The following is a 19,574-nucleotide window of genomic DNA, read 5'->3' as shown; positions in this document are numbered from 1 at the left end:
TCTACATTGGGGAGACAGGCTGCCTACTTGCGAAACGTTTCAGAGAACACCTCTGGGACGCCCGCACCAACCAACCCAACCGCCCCGTGGCTCAACACTTTAACTCTCCCTCCCACTCCGCCAAGGACATGCAGGTCCTTGGCCTCCTCCATCGCCAGACCATGGCAACACAACACCTGGAAGAAGAGCACCTCATCTTCCGCCTCGGAACCCTCCCACCACTAAGGGATGAATGCAGATTTCTCCAACTTTCTCATTTCCCCTCCCCCCACCTTATCTCAGTCCCAACCCTCAGACTCAGCACCGCCTTCTTGACCTGCAATCTTCTTCCCAACCCTTTCCACCCCCACCCCCTCTCCGGCCTATCACCCTCACCTTAACCTCCTTCCACCTATCACATTCCCAGCGCCCCTCCCCCAAGCCCCTCTTCCCTACCTTTTATCTTAGCCTGCTTAGCACACCCTCCTCATTCCTGAAGAAGGGCTTATGCCCGAAATGCTGATTCTCCTGCTCCTTGGATGCTGCCTGACCTGCTGCGCTTTACTAGCAACACATTTTTCAGCCATGACCTGGTGTTGTGTGATTTTTAACTTTGTATATCCTGTCCAACACTGGCACCTCCAAACCATTCATCCATGTTAGTCTAGAAAAAGAAGCATCATATCAAACATCTTTGTTTTGTGGGAGAATGCCAAATATCTCCGAGACTCCAAGTAGGCAATATCTACAGCCTTGCTTTTATTCAGCAAGTTAGCTGAGTTATATTTTCTACCTGGTGACAATGGACAAGATGAAAAGCTTCCTCTGTTACCATTCTCTTAAACTTGATTTACACCACTGTGGGTCTCCTCATTATTACAGTCCTTATAGTTACAACTCTTTTTTCTTATTTCTGGAAAAATGAATGAACTTGTCAGCTTTCCAATATGGGGCATAATTCAGGGCATGGTTCCTTCTACCTAACATCAACAAAATCATGTCCCGATGTCTGGAGCAACCAATAACCAAGAATAAATGCTGCCAGTTTCATCTCACAAGTTTGGCAGTCCCTTCAATCAGATGGTAATATTTGACACAGTTTTATTAGTTGTACTGTTTCTCTACCACAACTACAAGTCTGGACATCATGATTCTGTTTCTGGTTCTGGCTCACTTCCTTTCCAATCTCTTTATGTTCTTTTGACAAAAGAAAGAAAATCATTTGTGGTCCAATTGTCATAGGAATGATATGCAATCAAGTGATAGCAGTAAACTCTGATCTAAGGATATAAAACATCACTCCCAACAATGCAATACTACAGTGAAATCTCAACTGAGATGATCAATATCTTTGGTAAGTCGAGAAATCCATCAATTTCTCCTGGAATGTAGACAATTAAAGGGATGTAACTGTGGGGTTCGTGCAAATGAGGAAACTCACAGTAATTTCAAACAAACTGACATCAAAGGTTTAGATATAAAGTTTAAGAAAAGGTGGCAATGAGACTTGAACCCAAAAGTTGCTGACATCAGAAACTAGGGTGCAACTGTAAATCAAAGTTTTACTTCTTTTTACAGCTATGAGTCAAGGCACATTAGGATATGGTTTCCAATTAGTTTTGTTGCTATGTGAAACAATCATACTAAATGTCTCTGTGCTTTGTTTTTACAGGAATGCTTTTTTACAGGAATGCTACCTGTCAAAGAATGTCTCCATGATTGTTTAGACAAATCAGTACCTAATAAGTTGTAAAGTATTTTGGGATATCCTTATGTAGTGAAAGGAATTAAATGAATGCACTGCACCATTCTCATAGAATGAGTCAAAGAATGGTTACTGCTAAGGAAAACAAGTGACACACCATGTCCATATCAACACTCCGAAAGAGCAACTCAGCTAGCACCACTCATCCTTTCCCTGCAGCTGTGATCTTTGTTTTCTATTTAGGTGCTTATTCAATTCCTTTGTGAAATCTCAATTGTATCTGTCTCCATTTGACTCTCAGGCAGTGCTTTCGTCCATTGAAGAAAGTGTCTTCCTCACATCTCTGTTTCTTTTTTGCCAATCACCTCTAATCAGTGTTGTCTGTGCTTTTACAACCTTTACACTGACAGGAACAGTTTCTCTCTTTCTACTTTGTCGAGGCCCATCATGATCTTGAGTATCTATGTAATCTCCTCTTGACAGAAGAGGATTGGAGCGCTGAAGGGCCTGTTCCTGGGCTGTAAATTTTCTTTATTATTTGTTCTAGAACAACTCAACTTTTCCATTTTAGGTGCCAGACTGAAATCCCTCATCCCTGAAACAATTTTTGTCGACCTTTACTGCAACTTTTCAAAAGCCTTCATATCCTTCTGACAGTGCGTTGCCCAGAACTGGGGACAGTATTCCAGTTGAGACTGAATAAGGGATTTATATTTCATCTTCTCATCTTCCAATTTTCCTGCACTAATTTGCTCTACGTTGTATTCTCCCATTCCAGCAGTCTCTCCATCCCCTGAGGGAATCCTCGTCACAGCTTTGCGTGTCATCTGCACGCTTAAAGTTTTGCAGTCTTTTCCACCCAAAGTGTCCTCAAGCATTTTGCACACAGGATGCATTGACCGTCTCAGGCTGGTTGAGAAATTGTTCTGAGACATCCTCAGGGGTTGGAATTATTTTCCAATCAACCCGTTAAAGGTGTGATAACGCTGGACCTTTGGAGCAGATGAGACCTAGTCCCGGGTCTTCTAGCTTAGAGGAAGGGAGACTACCCACACCGTTACAGCAGTCCTCGGGGACGGTCATATCTATTCTTGGACAATCCCATGCCGTCCCGGGCGGGTGCGCGCGCCACTCACGTGACCGCGGCTATTAGGACAGGGCCGCGGGTGCGCGCTGTGCTGCTTGCTGACAGCCGGGGACAAGGCGAGAGGACGGGAGAGGAGCCTGAGTGCAGGCAGCTCTCACAGCAACAGCTTAAAGTGTATACCGCTTGATCTGCCGATAGAGAAAGAAAGAAAGAAAGAAAGATAGATTAAGAATAGCAATACCTAAGGGGCTCCGAATTTGTGCCGTCCCGCAACTATTCCACTCAAGAAAAAAAACATCATGATGTCCCAAATGAAAAGTACCACAGTGAGCCATGTCCAAAGCCACACCATGACCCAGGTAGAAGAAACGATGCATTACAACCACAACTATGAGAGCGAGATGGAAGAGTACATGATGCAGGAAGAAGATTGGGATAGAGACCTCCTGCTGGACCCTGCCTGGGAGAAGCAGCAGAGAAAGGTCAGTGATTTGTTGCTTTTTGATGAACAAAAATTCTCTGCAAAAAAATTAAAATTCTGTCACTCTGATACTCCAGGTAAGTCCAGGTAACCTAGCCAATTTATTTACAAATTCCCCACGGAAACAAAAAAACCAAGTCATCGTTAGCAATATGAATTCGAGAAGATGCCAGTCATGAAAAGTGAGCTTTTTCATCAAGCAAAGCTTGGTTACAATATCTTAATTAGATTGGGAATGGGTGCAGTTATTGCTTGATAAATGGGACAATTTGATTCATTAGTGACTTGTGTTTTTCCAGGAGTGAATTGTTCATTTGTATTGCAGTTTTCTGACTAAGTTTAACAGTTTGTGAAAAACAATCAAAATTAATCTTTACAGTTTTATGGTATTTCACAATTGAAGTGGATACAGATGCAATATGTAATGAATTTGATGCCAACAGCTTCATATTGTTACTCCTATGTTCTGCATGGCATGGGAATTGCCAAGGGAGTTTTAAACAGCTAATGACGTATGTTGGATTAGAATGGATATGACACCTAATAATAACTACACACCACTAGGTTTTATCATCCCCTCAAATCCATTGTATTTAACCAGAGTTATTTACAGCAGTTGCTGTCTCCCACTCCGTTAATAACGAGAAACACTTGTCAAACACTGTTCTTTGAATGTTCTTTCATAACTTCTATTTTAAATTATTTGGAAAAAAAAAATTGTCTTGGCTGGAGTGCTTTGGTGCACTGCACATTAAGTTTAGAATCATCAACCTCAAATTTACAAATCCTGCCATGGCTTCACTTTCGCCTCTCTCCGCAACCTTCTACAGTCCTAGCTAACAAACTTTGACTCAATGATGTCACCTTGCTGGATACCCCTCATCAGCAGAAGAACATTAGATGGTGTTTTCCTGGGACTCAGTTTGTCACCTCCTTTGCCTCTTACACAGAAACTGAGACAAACTTTGAAAGATGTGGACTGGGAGGGAGGGAATGTAATATACTCCCTTCAAGATACTTAATAAATAACAATACCTGAGAATTATTCTAATGAGCAGTACATGGTCCCTAAAAATGATAGTAGATCAAATTTTTTTTGTTTCTAGCTCTTGGGCTATTGATGACTTAACTAATAAATAATGGAAGCTTGGATAGGTAGGAATGCCTGACGATAATGGTGCATTGAAAAGTTTTGTCCTTTTAATCAAACACATGGAAATTTTGTGTAGGCTTTGTTAAACACAGCAAATGATAGAAATCTGATATTAAAGCACAAAATGTGGAAAATAGTTTACAGGGTAGGCTGGACCTGGGGGGGAGAGAGAGAAACAATTAATGCTTCAGGCCAATAACATTTTAAACATCAGAAACATTTTGAGTATTCCTACATTTTGTGTCTTTATTTCTGTTAAGGAATGTGCACTTTCCACTTTGCACAATTTTCCTATACTTGTTCTCCCAGATGTCCAATAATGAAGAGACGTAGAAATATGACATTCAATATGCAGAATGGTTTTTTGTTTTTGTGTGTTACAGTTGTTCAGTGTTAATCATGAGCCCCTTTGATTTAAATAATTGAAGAAACAAAATCAAGAATTTGTGTGGCTGATTTATTTCTTTTCCTGGTCAGCGCACTTTATTGCATGATGCAAATTCTGAGTCAAATTGCTTCTAATCAGTACATTTAAAAAAAATTAACTTCAGCTGAAAGAAGTACTTCATTTGTTTTAGTAAAATATGTTCATGTCAAAACCATCGAATTTACTCCCCCATCCCACACTCGTGTCTAGATTCTAATCAAATGAATTTTATCCAATCTGATTCTTTGACCCATCATGCCCATGTTGATACTTTCGTAAAGCTATGTGATTAGTCTCACTGCCCCTTTTTCTCTATAATCTTACAGATCCACAAATAACTCCTATTCAAGTGTGTAAGCAATTCACCTTTGAAAGTTACTATTGAATCTATTTCCACTCTTGTTAGTGTCTGTCTTGTGACAATGCTGCTCCTTTAACAAGATTAGGCTATTCTTGTTTTTTTTTCCCCAAGAGGGGTCATAAACTCACAGATTCCGAAATGTCTGGGGTTATCTACTCAAAGATGTTTTTAAGTTTTTAAACAAACACTTGTAAAATGAATGGGGAGTGGCTCGTTTTCCCAGGTCCGCTTTTCCCTGGTTTGGTTTTAGCAATCAGTCTGGTTGTTGAGGCTGCTGGTCAGAGAAACCCCTACATGGAAAGTGTTCCGTGCTGAATCTCTCTACCATTTCTGTCTCCTATAAGAACGTGTTTGATTTTTGCCCTTTTTTACCAAGGAGTGTTTATGGGGACTGTTGCAGGAATTTGGAATAGCATCATTAAGCTGAGAAATTCTTTTGGGTTTTTGGATAGGTTAAGTTATTCTGTATTATGTTCTTTTTTTGTTTGTGTTTCATTTGGTACTCTGTAAATAAATCCTGTTTTGTTTAAAACGGAGGGTTTTTCTTTAACCAGCTGCACCACTCCTGGAATAGCCACTTTTGTATCTGCTTAAAGCAACTAGAAAAGTTAGGGTCTGGACTACTTTCTTGGAATGTTTTGAGGTGGCGGGGGGAATCTGGCCTGGTCTATAAGTCTCCATCCTGCATTTGCTTCAAGTAATTGAGATTCCAAATAGCCAGGAAAAAGAGCTAATTTGTCTGAGGGAAGGAAAAAAAACATAGGCAATGATTCATCCAAGGCTTTGTCCTTCTGGACAGCTGAGGCACTATTTGTAGAAACTACTTCAATGAGAAGTAGTGGACAGAGACCTAAAAAAATTTTTTAAAAATAACATAAATCACAGATCTATGCTTGTCAAGGTCTCATTAGATACTGCGTAACATGGTGGAGTGAAATGACCTTGCACCAGTCGTCATTTACACGCTGATATTTTGGAGAGGAGCAGGGGAATTAATGACTCAGTAGTAATAAATAACAGAGCATTGGAAAAATCCTTTATAATTATAACATAATTAAGTGAAAAAATTTTGTTGAAAGTGCTTATTTTCATAATGTCACCAAACTCAAGATAATGTTTTATGCATACACTTTCTGGTACATTTTAGTGAAAAATATGAAATCTTTAAGCATCATTGTACATCAATTGCTAGATTTCAGCTTATGTTCTGAATTGACTGGAGTTCATATTTACTCTGAAAGGAGAATTGTCTCTGCATGTCCCTGTTTGCACTTTGGTATTATACAGCATAGATGTTAGGAATTTGCACTGTTGACATGAAACTTTGCTGCCCAGGACACCTAACAGGAGTTTTCAGATGTTGAGTCTTAGAAGATGTTTTCCCTTTATTAAAAAAAACCCGTTTTACATGCAAGGCAAATTGATTTGCCTTGATTTTAAATCTCCTTGTCTTCGTTCTAGTAATGTTAAGCAGCATGTAAATGTTGTGCCACTAAATTATTTGCTCCTTAGTAGAACTGAGCGCAGTGGCTTCTGCATTCCTGGTTGCCCTCATGAGCTGCTGACTGTCTCTGCCTTAGCAAGAAGCTGAGCAGTATTTTGCTGATGGTGCCTGCTGCAGCCAACCTTCTAATCTTAAAAGGAGTTTGCCCCACTTAAAGGAAAGATGCGCTTTATTACAATAGGCCACAGCTAATTGCAATTGCTACAATTATTAACAAAGAAAATGGAGCTCCAGTGAAAGGGAGGACTGCAGAATCACAGTTGCAGGACTGGAGAGATCAGTGATGAGCATGTGAGCCAAAAGACTCATGAGGATAAGCCTCAAGAAAATATGAGCAGGGGGCTAGGAAGTCACTTCCTGCCACATATACCTAAGGACCTGGCAACAGTGGCATAAGGACTCTTAATGAACAAAAGCGATGGTCAAGGTCACTGAGTGCATCTTTTGCATGACGTCTGTCTGCCACACCATAAACCCCACATGCTGCTCAATGCATCACACCCGCATCATTCAACCAGCAGCACTCTGGCATTCAGATCTCAGCCCTAACACTAAGATTCTGCAACACAGACCTACCAATGCTGCCAGCTTCACACTGTTTCCATGCACCTCCAGCTACACACATCACCAACATCATTCCTAATTTTTTATTTGTAGGACAACAGAGAGGAGAGAAACAAAACCAGTGAGTGACAAGGAACTCTGCATTTCCTGACCCCTGTGAAGATGTTGGCACATTTTGCATCATGAGGTTGTCTGTGACAGAGTCCATGGTATTTAGGATTGCAGAAAACATTGAGTATGATGATATTTTCCAGGCTTAGATGTCACTTTTCTCCTGCAATCTGGCACGATGAGCAAGCTGCTGAAAGTGTGACCATGGACGTCTTCCTTTACACTCCATATATTTTTCTCAGACCAACCTTCCCTTCTGATTTTTTTTGTTTACAGGAAGAGGAACAAGCACAAATGATCACCATTTGAGATACTGATATTTTATTTATCATAAAGATTAGAGCTGGAAACTGCATAGGAGTTTCCAGCAAGCTGCTGCCATACTAGGAATAAAGGATAGTTTGTGTCTGCTCACTGGAGACTAAGGTTACAGACAAGTATATTTACTGAGGACTTGGAAGAACCTCAATGAGGTGACATACAAGAGAGAAATGATTGCTGTGCACATTGAGCTCCTGGGTCAATTAGTTGACCTCCAGAAACAGGCCACTTTATGGAATATTATGGAGTGTTTCTGAAAGTGGGCTGAGATCCCGGCTTTGGCAGGGTGTGTTGCTGTGTTTTCACAGGAAGGGCAACAAACCTTACCCCCATAAAAGCTGCAATATGTATGGGAGCCATGTTGCCTCATCAGTCACTCTAATTCACCAGAATGTGGAGAATTTAAATGTATAGCCATAGTTCTGCATGTAGTCATTTCTGTACACTGACCGTGAGTCTGAAAGGGCCTGTGGAATGAGAAGTGAAAGAGGAAAGCAGAATTGCACAATCTCAATTAGGAAGAAAATCAGAATTGGGCAAGAACAGGATTGTGCTCTCGAGCAAGGTACAGTACCTCCCATTTTAAAAGCTGGAATACTGTGAATAGTATTAGTCCCTCTATCTAACAAAAGATATACTGTCATTGGAAGCAGTCTGGAGAAGCTTCAGGTTGATTCCAGGTTTGGAGGAACTGTGAAATGAGAAGAGGTTGAATAGGTTGGGCCTGTACTCATTGGAGTTTAGAAGAATGAGAGATGACCTTTTTGAAACATCAAAGATTCTGAGGGAATTTGACAAGGTAGTTGTTTTTTTTTCCCCTTGTCTGGGACCAAGGGCAGTTTCAGAATAATGAGTCACCCATTTCAGACACAGATGAGGAGGAACTTCTCAGAGGGCTGTGAATCTATGGATATCTTTGTTGAAGAGGAGTTTTGAGAATTTTCAAGGCTGAGATAGACAATGTATAACCAGTAAAGAAATAGTTATGGGGAAAAGGCGTGAAAGTGGAGTTGAGGATTATCAGATCATCAAATGGCAGAATGGACTTGAGCTGAATGACCCTTATGTCTTATGCCATCTCACTGTATAAGCCTACATTTCTTGTCTGTATCAGAGTATACATTTCGTCATTGTTTCTAATATTATGGGCTTCTGAAATTGGAACTGATTCTATATTTTAGGAATAACAGGATGAAAATATTGTCAAATTGTGTACTCCCAATGTAGAATCTAAAACCTGTGCTTCAAAACTTTAAGTAACACAAACTAGAATGCTGATTGTACATGTACCTGTAACTTTATAATGTGGATGACTGCATAATGTAATCGCTGCTTTACAACTGGGAAATGGAATGTGCTACTGGTTTCCTCGAAGTGCAATTGTTGGCAGACTGTCTCTTGTATCTATGCACAACCTTGACATTTAATAACCAGACTTGTCTGATAATTTTAGGAACAATGATAATGCTTGCTTTAAAAAGACAAGTTGACATTGCCCAGGCACAAACATTTGCAATATGGATGGGGCAGTACCCTTTAGCAATCTGGAATTTTTCTTCTGAAAAGTACCTCCATTTTCATCGAAGTTTATCATATAATTTCAGCACGTTTTCTTGACTCAAGTGGACCAGGTCCTGATGGCTTCAGCCTTAAAAAGTGTAGCTAATTACATATTTATCATCGGTTTTAATTTTCCAAAATTCTCTTGATTCTGGACAATCCCTTCAGATTGATAGATATTGAATGTATTTGCTTGATTTTAAAAGGAAGGGAGGCAGAAAGCAGGAAACCATAGGTGCGTTAGCTTAATGTCTGCCAAATGGAAAATGGTAAAATCTTTATAGAAGGGTTCAAGGTAATCAGAGTCAACCTGGTTTTGTGAAAAGGTATTCATATTTGACTGATCTATTGGTGTTCTTTCAGGAAATAATGTGCCATAGATAAAGGGAAATCAGTAGATGTGCAGCATTTAGATTTCTAGGTGGCATTTGATCAAGTGCCACATTAAAGTTGCAGAAAAATAATCCTCATGGTGTAGGGGTAGTTCACTGAAATGGATAGAAGATTGGATCTCTAAGAGAAAGCGAACAGAAGATGTCAATTTGTCTTTTTCAGATTGGCAGGATGTATCATAGTGGTTAGCACTGCTGCCTCGCAGTGCCAGGGTCCCAGGTTCGATTCTAGCCTCTGGCGACTGTGTGGAGTTTTCATATTTTCCTCATGTCTGCGCGGGTTTCCTCCCATAGTGCAAAGATGTGCGGTGTGGACTGGTTGGGCTGAAGGGCCTGTTTCCACACTGTAGGAAATCTAATCTAATCTAATGATTAGTGCTGGAACTTCACTGTTTGGGAATGCAAATTTTAAATACCATGCTGAGTATTGATTTGGTGTGAACAGTCTGAATTGTCATTTAATAGTGTACAAATTTGTCAGACAGAACAATGTAATAGAATAGGGCATGGCGTTTGACTAGTCAGTCAATATTTCTATGATCTCTCTCATCCAAATCTGTATACCTGCTGAGTTCCTTCTTCACTTATAATTATTTACTGTCCCCAAAGTGCATTCCAATCACTTTACTACTTTATTTTGGTTTCAGAATAAAAAGGGAAGAAAGACTGCATTGATATTTCATACCTTGTGATGATAGGACATTTGAAAGCACTTACCAAAAGTACCTCATTCGTTGTAATGTAGTCATTGTTGTAGTGTAGGAAAAACAGCAGCTAATTGGTCACTGCAACCTCCCAAAGTCAATAGTGAGATAACGACCACAAAGTCTAGTTTTTGTGCTATTGACTGAAGTATAAACATTGACCAGGACCTGCTTTTCCTGGAAATAGTGCAATCAGATCTTTAATAGACAGGAAGAGAGGTCCTCAACTTAACATCTCCTATGAAAGACAACACCCCCAGTACTGCAATGCACCTCCATGCTACATTGCAGTGTCAGCTTTGATTTTAGTGCTGCAGCACTGAATGGGACTTGAACTCTGAAACTTGATTCAGATGTTAGTGCACTCACCAATTAGGTGATGGCTGTTGCAATTGTTAATATTTATATATATTTTTTGCTTTTGTTCAACATTTTTACATGGTAAAAAGAGATAACACTGATTTATACCAACTTAAATTTGATTTCTTGCATCCCAGTCTTGATAAGTTCAAGATGAAAAATTTTACCTTGCCTCTTTTTAGCAATGTTTAAATGGATCCTTTCTTAATTCAATTAACACTAACAGTCACTATCAAAGATTCACATGGCAATTAAGTAATACATTTGTAACCTGAAATGCAGAGTTCTTCTCTGTAATGCTGATGGTATCTCCTTTTAAGTTACCTAGAACCCTAAATGTTCCAGCACCAAAGAAAGCATTTGGTCTGATTGCTGGAGCAATCCAAACTTAATTGTACAGCTCTGTTCTCTCTACATTATCTTTACCTATAATGATGCCTGCTCACTTCAACTACAACAGCAGCCAGAAGAATTGCCTTCCATTTATAATTATTTTATGTCAGGCTTCTGAGGCAGGTGGGACTTGAACACCTACCTTCGGACCCAGAGGTACCATTACTGCTGCACTACAAAACTTCCATCTTCTGTTTTATCCACTATCAAGATCCTTCATAATTCCAGAGAAACCATTATTGCATCCCTTTGTAATCTTCTCCGCTTTAGTGGCAATTGTCCATCACTTGTATTATTCTGGCAAATTTAGTGTTTACTGTTGATGCGGATTTAATGACCTTCACACAATAGGACACCCAAAACCGTATACAGTATTCTATCTGTAAAGTAGCTGTTGGGCCACATAAAATAATTATTTCATTTTGTTTTTGTAATCGATATCAACATATGAAATCCTTTCCTTTACCTAAACAATCAATAATTATGTCAAATTTGTCCAACTTAACTTGTCTGTAATGTGCTACATACTGTCCCTAATTATTTCCAAGTAATTTGTTCATCTCTATCTGTAATTTCCCAAATATCAGTGCAACTAAATATTGGAACATAGCAATAACTAAAATCCTTTTTAATTTTGTAACTTATGGGCATGTGTAGCAATTGGACTTGAGTACCCTTGAGCATATTAGTATTCGATCCCACTGTTCCTTGTAAATAAACAAATAATGATACAGAAATGCTTGCTCGGTTTGTTTAGAATTCGTTTTGCTTTTTAAAAAAAACATTGTGACCCCAGTGCACCTCTGAAATGGTACCATTGGATGTTTAGAACTGAAACAGCTGCCAGATATGTCTTTTTAATGTGTTATTTATTCTTAGTAGCATTAAACTAAAGCTTTTTTAAACCTGAGCTAAGTAAATAAATGAATTGGTCATAAATAGATAATTACTGCAGTTACTACAATAGCGCAGCTGTGCTCAGAGGAGTGATATGGAAGAAGCTTCCAGGTTGACAGGATATTGTCTTGTTATTCACTTTCTTGATTACTGAAGTGTATTCCTATTCTGTTTATTCTGCTGGTGTTATAAGTTATAGCTGAACTTGATTGGAAAACTCCTGGGGTGCTTGTGGTTATCTATTATGATTTTATAATAGCTAGTAAATAAACCTCGATTTAATTGCCCCTCCGTTATCAATGTTAAAAGTAGACCAGATATTATGAGGTTCAGTTACACTTGGACTGTTCTTTGGGGCTGAATGGAGCTCCATGTACAAACTATACATCCCAGCTAAGAATATGCATTTCATATTAATAAAGGGACTGCCTTTGTTTGCCACAGCTCCATGAAAATGAACCTCAAATCATTTCCCTCACTGGCACCTGGAAGATGAGTGAAATCAAGATATCTAAGAATCTGCAACTGATTTTTAGGAACTCTTAAAATGTAACAAAATATCTCCTGGTGTTTCGTGGGAGCATTATGAAACAAAAAATATGACAGAATATAAAGGAAATGACCAAAAGCTTGGTCATAGAGGTAAGTTTTAAGATGCATCTTAAAGGAGGAAAGCAATGTAGAGAGGGTTAGAGGTATAAGAGGGAGTTCTCGAGCTCAAGGCCTCAGCTACTGAACCAATTGGAGCAATTGTAATCAGGAATGTACAAGAGGCCAAACTTAGAGCAGTGGAGACATCTTAGGGTTCTTGGTTGTGGAGATTAAAGAAAAGGTAGGTCAAGGCCTTGAGGGAGTTTAAAAATAAGGAAAGGAATTTCAGTATTGCTGTGTTGTGAACATAGGGTGACATGGAATGGTACTTGCTGAAAGTTAAGACACAAGTAGTTTTGGAAGGCCTGATGCTTGTAACAAGTAGAATGTGGGAGGTCAGCCCACAATGCATTGGAATAATCAAGTCTACAGGCAAGAGCATGATAAACTGACATTGGTGAAGTCAAGCTTGTTACAGAGGTAGAAATACAGACGCAATCTTAGCAATGGCAAGAGTATGAGGTCAGAAAGTTATCTTGGGTTCAAAAGTCACATCAAGTTTACAAACCAACAAGCTGACTCTGACTGTTGGTAGGCAGATGGAATCAATAGTTAGGGTTTAGAACTGAAAAGAGTCTTCACAATATTAATATTACATTTACTGCTCATCCGCTGTAGAATATCTGATAATGAGGGAGATCTCTAGCAACCGGTATCTTCACAACAATGGTTTTGTTCTTAAAATGAAAAAAAAAGTACTTGATGGCATTAAATGTGTAGGCCACACTGAAGAAACTGCCCCCAAACAGACTTGACACTTGTTTCATCCAAGATTATCCAGTTTTTCCATAGAGGGAACTAAGAGGTATCAAACTCTCATTTTTATATCGATCATCCTGATATGCAAAACACTATCAGGGGTACCTGACGAAATGGTGATGTCTCTTTGTCTGTTGGATCATGACCGTGATCCTTGAAATTAGACTTTGTGGCTGTTGTATGCTTGTGGATAGCCACAATTTCTATCCCACAAAGTGTATTGGTATAATTCTGCTTACTTTAAGCTAGTGCACAAATTGTGACAGATGGGACCAGAAAGCTACTTCCAATGCCAATTGGTGCCTGCAGCTCACCACTTTAATACAGATTAGATGCAGTGCTAAACTTGGTTCAGCTCATGCTGCTGTTTAAAAGGAAGAGAGAGGAATGATTCCTAGAGAGGATTCCTCCTGGTTGCACAAAAAAATTCTTTACATATTTTAATTTTGAACTTCTGTTGAAATGAGTTGAAACAATGCCTTTAAAGACCACAGAAAGCAGAATACTCCATGCTCGTCACCAGTGGAAGGGCGATGTTTCTTGCAAACTTCATTAATTGGGAACTTAGATTTACGTCAAAGTCCTATTGATGTTGTTGATCTGTGTGAACTAATGAGACTTTTGTCTGTTTCCAGCTATGACGTGATGAGTGACAAGTGTTATATTTTCAACTTAAGAGTTGGACTACCTGTTTCTGCTCAGCAGAGGAGCTGAACCTCAACCCACAGGAATTTAGTAAGCCTTACCAAGTCAATCAACAAATCTCTTCATGCACTTCACCTCTCCAATTCTCACAGATAAACTGCCACATGTCAGTGCAGATCAGCTAAGGTGTTGAGATGTTAATAATGCTTATCTCATTTCTGTGCATCTTCAATGCTCTGCTTTTTATCAGCTATTTTCTCCCATTTAACATTCATAATGTAATTTAAGATAAACACCTACGCAATTAAATATTCACACTTTTGAGTGAATGTCTCAGCTGATACAATAAGTGTTTTGCAAGAGTTTTGGCTTGGTGGGCACTGATGAAATCATAATTAAATTATTCATAAATAAATATTCAGGCAAAAGATTTTTGAACCCCCTGCCATACAGTTTGAAGTGAAGTGGAGAGCTTGAAATGGAATGAACACATAAAGCAATGAGAAACATGACACTTGCTGTTGTATTTCTGAGTGCAAACCATAACTGTTGCCCCTCCACTTGTTCTTTGAGCATTTTCCTACAATGAAGGTAAACTAGAAGACTTCATGATATGCCAGTCTCCAACTTAATGGTCAGCACTATGCTGTGTTTATTAATGATTTAAAGCGGTCCTTTCATTTTCCAACATTTTGCCCTCTTTCTTTCCTGCCTGGATTTCAAAACCAGCAACAAAGAGACTGCATTCACTTTTGACCTCAAAGAAAGCTGTTCATGAAAAGCAAGTGATCTCCATGTAATATGGACTTCTCTTTGCCCAATATAATTTATATCACAAGATCAAAGGTTTCTCCAAGATCCAGTCAAAATGATGTCATCAAAATGCCCAGTAGCCAATTCCACTGAAGTGTTCTCAGTCAACAAACCAGGAAGTAAAATACACTGAAGTTATCAATTTTAATTGAAAATTTTAGAGAGTGAACAAAAGAATTTCCAAAAAATATTATTCAAAAACAATTAAATCACATGAATAGATTTGACATTCCACTATTAATGTAAACTGTGGTGCATAAGTTGACTCAGCAAATAAAATCATCTATTTGCATATGCTCAGTATATAAATCTTCCTTTTTAGCCATGATATATAACATATACAGTAGTCATAAGCTTAAAATTTTAACTCCCTGAATGTGTTATTTATTGACATTTCATAACTAGGCACAAGGGCTAAAACAGACAATTTGGACTTTGCAGCGAAGATGTGCAGTGACTAAGGCATGCCCATTTTCTGCGCCAGTTGCCATTTTGAAATGTCATTGCCAACCACCCACGCCACTTTTACACTTGTGTTTAAGGCAACTGTCATCTTTGGAAAATTTTTCCAGGCTTCAAAGATTAAGTTACAGACTGACACCTACTGTGTATAAGATTAGTTTTTAGAGCCAGTGAAGCTTTTCCATAGTAGTTATGAACTCCGTGTGCTGTTAACACCTCACTTATACCTCAGAACAAGATGCAAATTTGCAAGGATTTTCACAGTGAGTCTGATGGCAGACTGATAAAAGGACAAGTTTTCAACAATTCAGTGATTTTGATTTGATTGTAGCATGTAGGAACCTCAACAGCACCTTGCTGCAGGGAAGCAGAAACACAGATAGCGAATTCTAGATCTCCACTTTTTAAACTCTAGGCATATGGACGCTGAAAAGTTGCTTTCAGTTTGAGGAACAATGAAACAAATTTAGAGACTTTCACCATCGTTACTACCACAAAATCCAGGTTCATGATGTATTTCACTGAGGAAATGAATTGAAAATTTTAATGTTAGTAGCTAAGTAAGTAACCTTAAACTTGTTTCTAAAGATCAGAACTTTTATTTAAGAAATTACATGCAATCCACTGGAACAAAAATGAGGACAGTTCTGTCTGTTGACAACCTTAATCTGACTCATTAATTTTTGCTCAAGGTGGGTAAGAGGAAAAGTTAGCACAGAATTCAGAGGACAAGTTTACAGCCTATGGTGTACTCTCTCTGGTGTTTTACTGTTCACATGGAATCCTAGTTTACTGGTAATTTTCACTTCTATCTGGATAATTGAAGATCGATGGGAGAGCTTGAATGTTCTTTCCATCACAGTTCACATCAAACTTCGAACAGTACAGTACAGGAACTGGCCATTTGGTCTACCATGTCTGTGCTGACCATTCTAAAGTAATCCCATCTGCCTGCATTTGGTCCATATCCCACAATTCCCTATGAGTTCATGTCAGTCTCAAGATGAATCTTAAACTTTGCAAACTTATCTGCTCTACTACCTCCCCTTGCAGTTCACTCCAGGCACCTATAAACCCTCTTTGGAAAAATAATCCTTTCCTCGCACATCTCCTGTAAACATTCCTCCCCTCACCTTAAATCTGTGCCTAGTATTTGATATTTCAACTCTGTGGGGGGGAAAAAGACTCCATGCCTTTTCATAAGTTTATATACTTCTACCAGGTCACACTCCAACGAGATAATCAAAGTTTGTCCAAACTCTCCTACTTGAACCCACTACCTCATTGCACAACTATACCACCTCTATTATATCTAGCTGCTAATATTTCCCAAAAGAGGAGTTGGGATCTGTTTAACCTACAGGGTTTAGATCAGGTGGTGCAGGGGAAGCACAGCAGGTCAGGCAGCATCCGAGGAGCAGGAAAATTGACGTTTTGGACAAAAGCCCTTCATCAGGAATAGAAGCAGGAAGCCTCCAAGGTGGAGAGATAAATGGGTGGTGGTGGTGGTGGTGGTGGTGGTGGGGGTGGGGGGGGGGGCGGGGGAAGCGGGAAGCTGGGGAGAAGGTAGCAAAGAGTACAGTAGGTGAATGGGGGTGGAGATGAAAGTGATAGGTCAGAGAGGAGGGTGGGGGAAGGTAGCAGAGTCCCCAAAGAAGCCTTCCACATTCATCAAAGTTTCACCTGCACATCCACCAATGTCATTTATTGTATCCGTCGCTCCCGATGCGGTCCCCTCTACTTTGGGGAGACTGGACGCCTCCTCAGAGCGCTTTGGGGAACATCTCCAGGACACCTGCACCAATCAACCCCACTGCCCCGTGGTCCAACATTTCAACTTCCCTTCCCACTCTGCTGAGGACATGCAGGTCCTAAGCCACCTCCACCGTTGCTCCCTCACTACCCGACGCCTGAAGGAAGAACGCCTCATCTTCCACCTTGGAACACTTCAACCCCAGGGCATCAATGTGCACTTCCCCAGTTTCCTCATTTCCCCTTGCCCCACCTTACCTCCGTTCCAACCTTCCAGCTCAGCACTGTCCTCATGACCTGTCCTACCTGCCAATCCCCCTTCCCACCTATCCGATCCACCCTCCTCTCTGACCTACCACTTCCATCTCCACCCCCCATTCACCTATTGTACTCTTTGCTACCATCTCCCCAGCATCCTCCCCCCAATTTATCTCTCCACCCTGGAGGCTTCCTGCCTCTACTCCTGATGAAGGGCTTTTGCCCAAAACATTGATTTTCCTGCTCCTCGGATGCTGCCTGACCTGCTGTGCTTTTCCGGCACCACTCTGATCTAAACTCTGGTTTCCAGTATCTGCAGTCTTCACTTTTGCCTTGTAGCTAATACACTCCAATCCAGGCAACAGCCTGCTAAACCTCCTCTTCCCCCATTCTGTAATGTGGCAACCAGAATGGCACACAATACTCCACATGAGGCCTATCTACAGTTTTATATAGCTGCAACGTGACTTGCCAACTTTTATACTCCATGCCCAAACTGATGAAGGTAAGCATACTGTATGCGTTTTCACCATCTTATCCATTATACTGCCAATTTAAGGGAGCTATGGACTTGGACCCCAAAATCCCCTGTATATCGATGCTCCTAAGAGTTGTGCCATTTACTGTATACCTTTTATTTGATCTCTCATAATGCACCCCCTCATACTTCTCCAGCTGAGACTCCTGCTGTATCCTTTGACAATCTTCCTCACCAATTTTTCGGTCATCTGCAAATTTACTAATCAGACTATCCACATTTTCATCCAAAATCTCTCCTGTAGTTATCACCTACAGTTTCATTGTCAGAAAGATTGCAAGTACCTTACTCAACCTCTTTGGCCAATTTGTGAACACACTTTCCTTGATATGAAGACCTGGGGTGGGACTTGAACCCACTGCCTCTGGCTTGATGATTGGGACACTACCTCATTGCACAACTATACCTCCTCTACTATATCTAGCTGCTAATATTTCCCAAAAGAGAGGTTGGGATCTGCATAACCTCAGATTTCCCCAATACACGTTTGCAGTACCTTCCTACTTCCATTCTCCCACATCCATGTGGCAACTGATCTCTGACTAGCCATTCGCTAATAGATTGAAACATTTGCATACTACTCATGAGAAATAGTACTATATTAATACATTTGGCTTTCTAGCTACTTTAAATACCATCTCAGTAGTATCTTCAAGTTAAATAAATCTTGGGAATCTAAGAAAAATTTTGTTTCCAAAAATGATAAATTTAATTCACCTATCCATTTTTTAAAAATATATTTTAATTTCAAAGTTTTTTGTTTTGAATATTACTACAACTACAAAATCAAACCATTCAAACTAATATTAAAAAACAAACCTGCTAATTACATAAATAATAACTAATATCTAAGCTAAAGAAGAAAAATCTTTATTAATAATAATAACCATAACACAGCTCAGCAAAACAAAGCAATAGCCCTCTATCATTGAGCGCATAAGTTTATTCATATGTTCGTAGTTCGTCCCCTCTGGATACCAGATTCATTTCAGCCACCCTGCAATGTAAAGCACACAAGTGTAGAACTGTGGGATAGAAACTGGATCTTGTTGCACTCATTTTGCAAACTGCTGCACTCTTCCAAGTTGGAAGAGGCAGTCAAATGATCTGAAGTAGAAGCATAGCACTACTGCACCCACCCTAACAATGCAGCTACTGTTGAGTGATTCATGCATCCACCAGAACAGATAAAAACTTAGTCTGAAAAAATTATGTTCCGATCACCTTTGCAAGGGCAACTGGGGAAAAATAAAATTGCTGGCTTTACCAGTGACATTCACTTCCTATGAAGGAGGAAAAGAAAGTACTTTCTTTCAATTTTGAATTATCAATGGAAGAAATGAGTGCTGTGAACAGGTCTCCAACTAGTAATTGGAATTGAGGTAATTAACCATTGGTCTTTAATGATATCATAGCTGGTAGTTTGATCTAAGTGAGGCCAGGAGAAACCCTTCCTCAGTGTAATTCCCTCATCTGTACCAGCTCATCCATATTCAGTTTAAAAATCTCACAACACCATGTTGTAGTCCAGCAGGTTTATAAACCGGTTGGAGTATAACCTGGTGTTGTGATTTTTAACTTTGTACACCCCAGTCCAACACCGACATCTCCAAATCATGACATTCATATTCAGCACAGCATCATACTGGGGGTACTGCCAATCCAATGTGAAAAGCAGCTTGCAGTGTTCATCTGCA

The 19,574-nt window shown here is 39.7% G+C and overlaps 1 protein-coding gene across 5 annotated transcripts in view; it reads left to right on the top strand.

Moving 5' to 3' along the window:
- Positions 1–2,857: 2,857 nt before the first annotated feature.
- Positions 2,858–19,574, top strand: part of LOC140482857 (alpha-actinin-2-like) — a 114,086-nt gene continuing 97,369 nt past the window's right edge. For 4 of the 5 annotated variants that reach the window (XM_072580553.1, XM_072580559.1, XM_072580558.1 and 1 more), the window contains exon 1: positions 2,858–3,253. In XM_072580553.1, the coding sequence (XP_072436654.1) occupies positions 3,071–3,253 (183 nt within the window). In that variant the 5' untranslated portion in view covers positions 2,858–3,070. The remainder of the gene's footprint in view (positions 3,254–19,574) is intronic. The other variant, XM_072580554.1, reaches the window with a different exon arrangement.

Source organism: Chiloscyllium punctatum, chromosome 11, assembly GCF_047496795.1.
Source record: "Chiloscyllium punctatum isolate Juve2018m chromosome 11, sChiPun1.3, whole genome shotgun sequence".
NCBI lineage: Eukaryota > Metazoa > Chordata > Chondrichthyes > Orectolobiformes > Hemiscylliidae > Chiloscyllium > Chiloscyllium punctatum.
The sequence above is the reverse complement of the archived record's forward strand: the minus strand, read 5'-3'. Positions and strand labels throughout refer to the sequence as shown.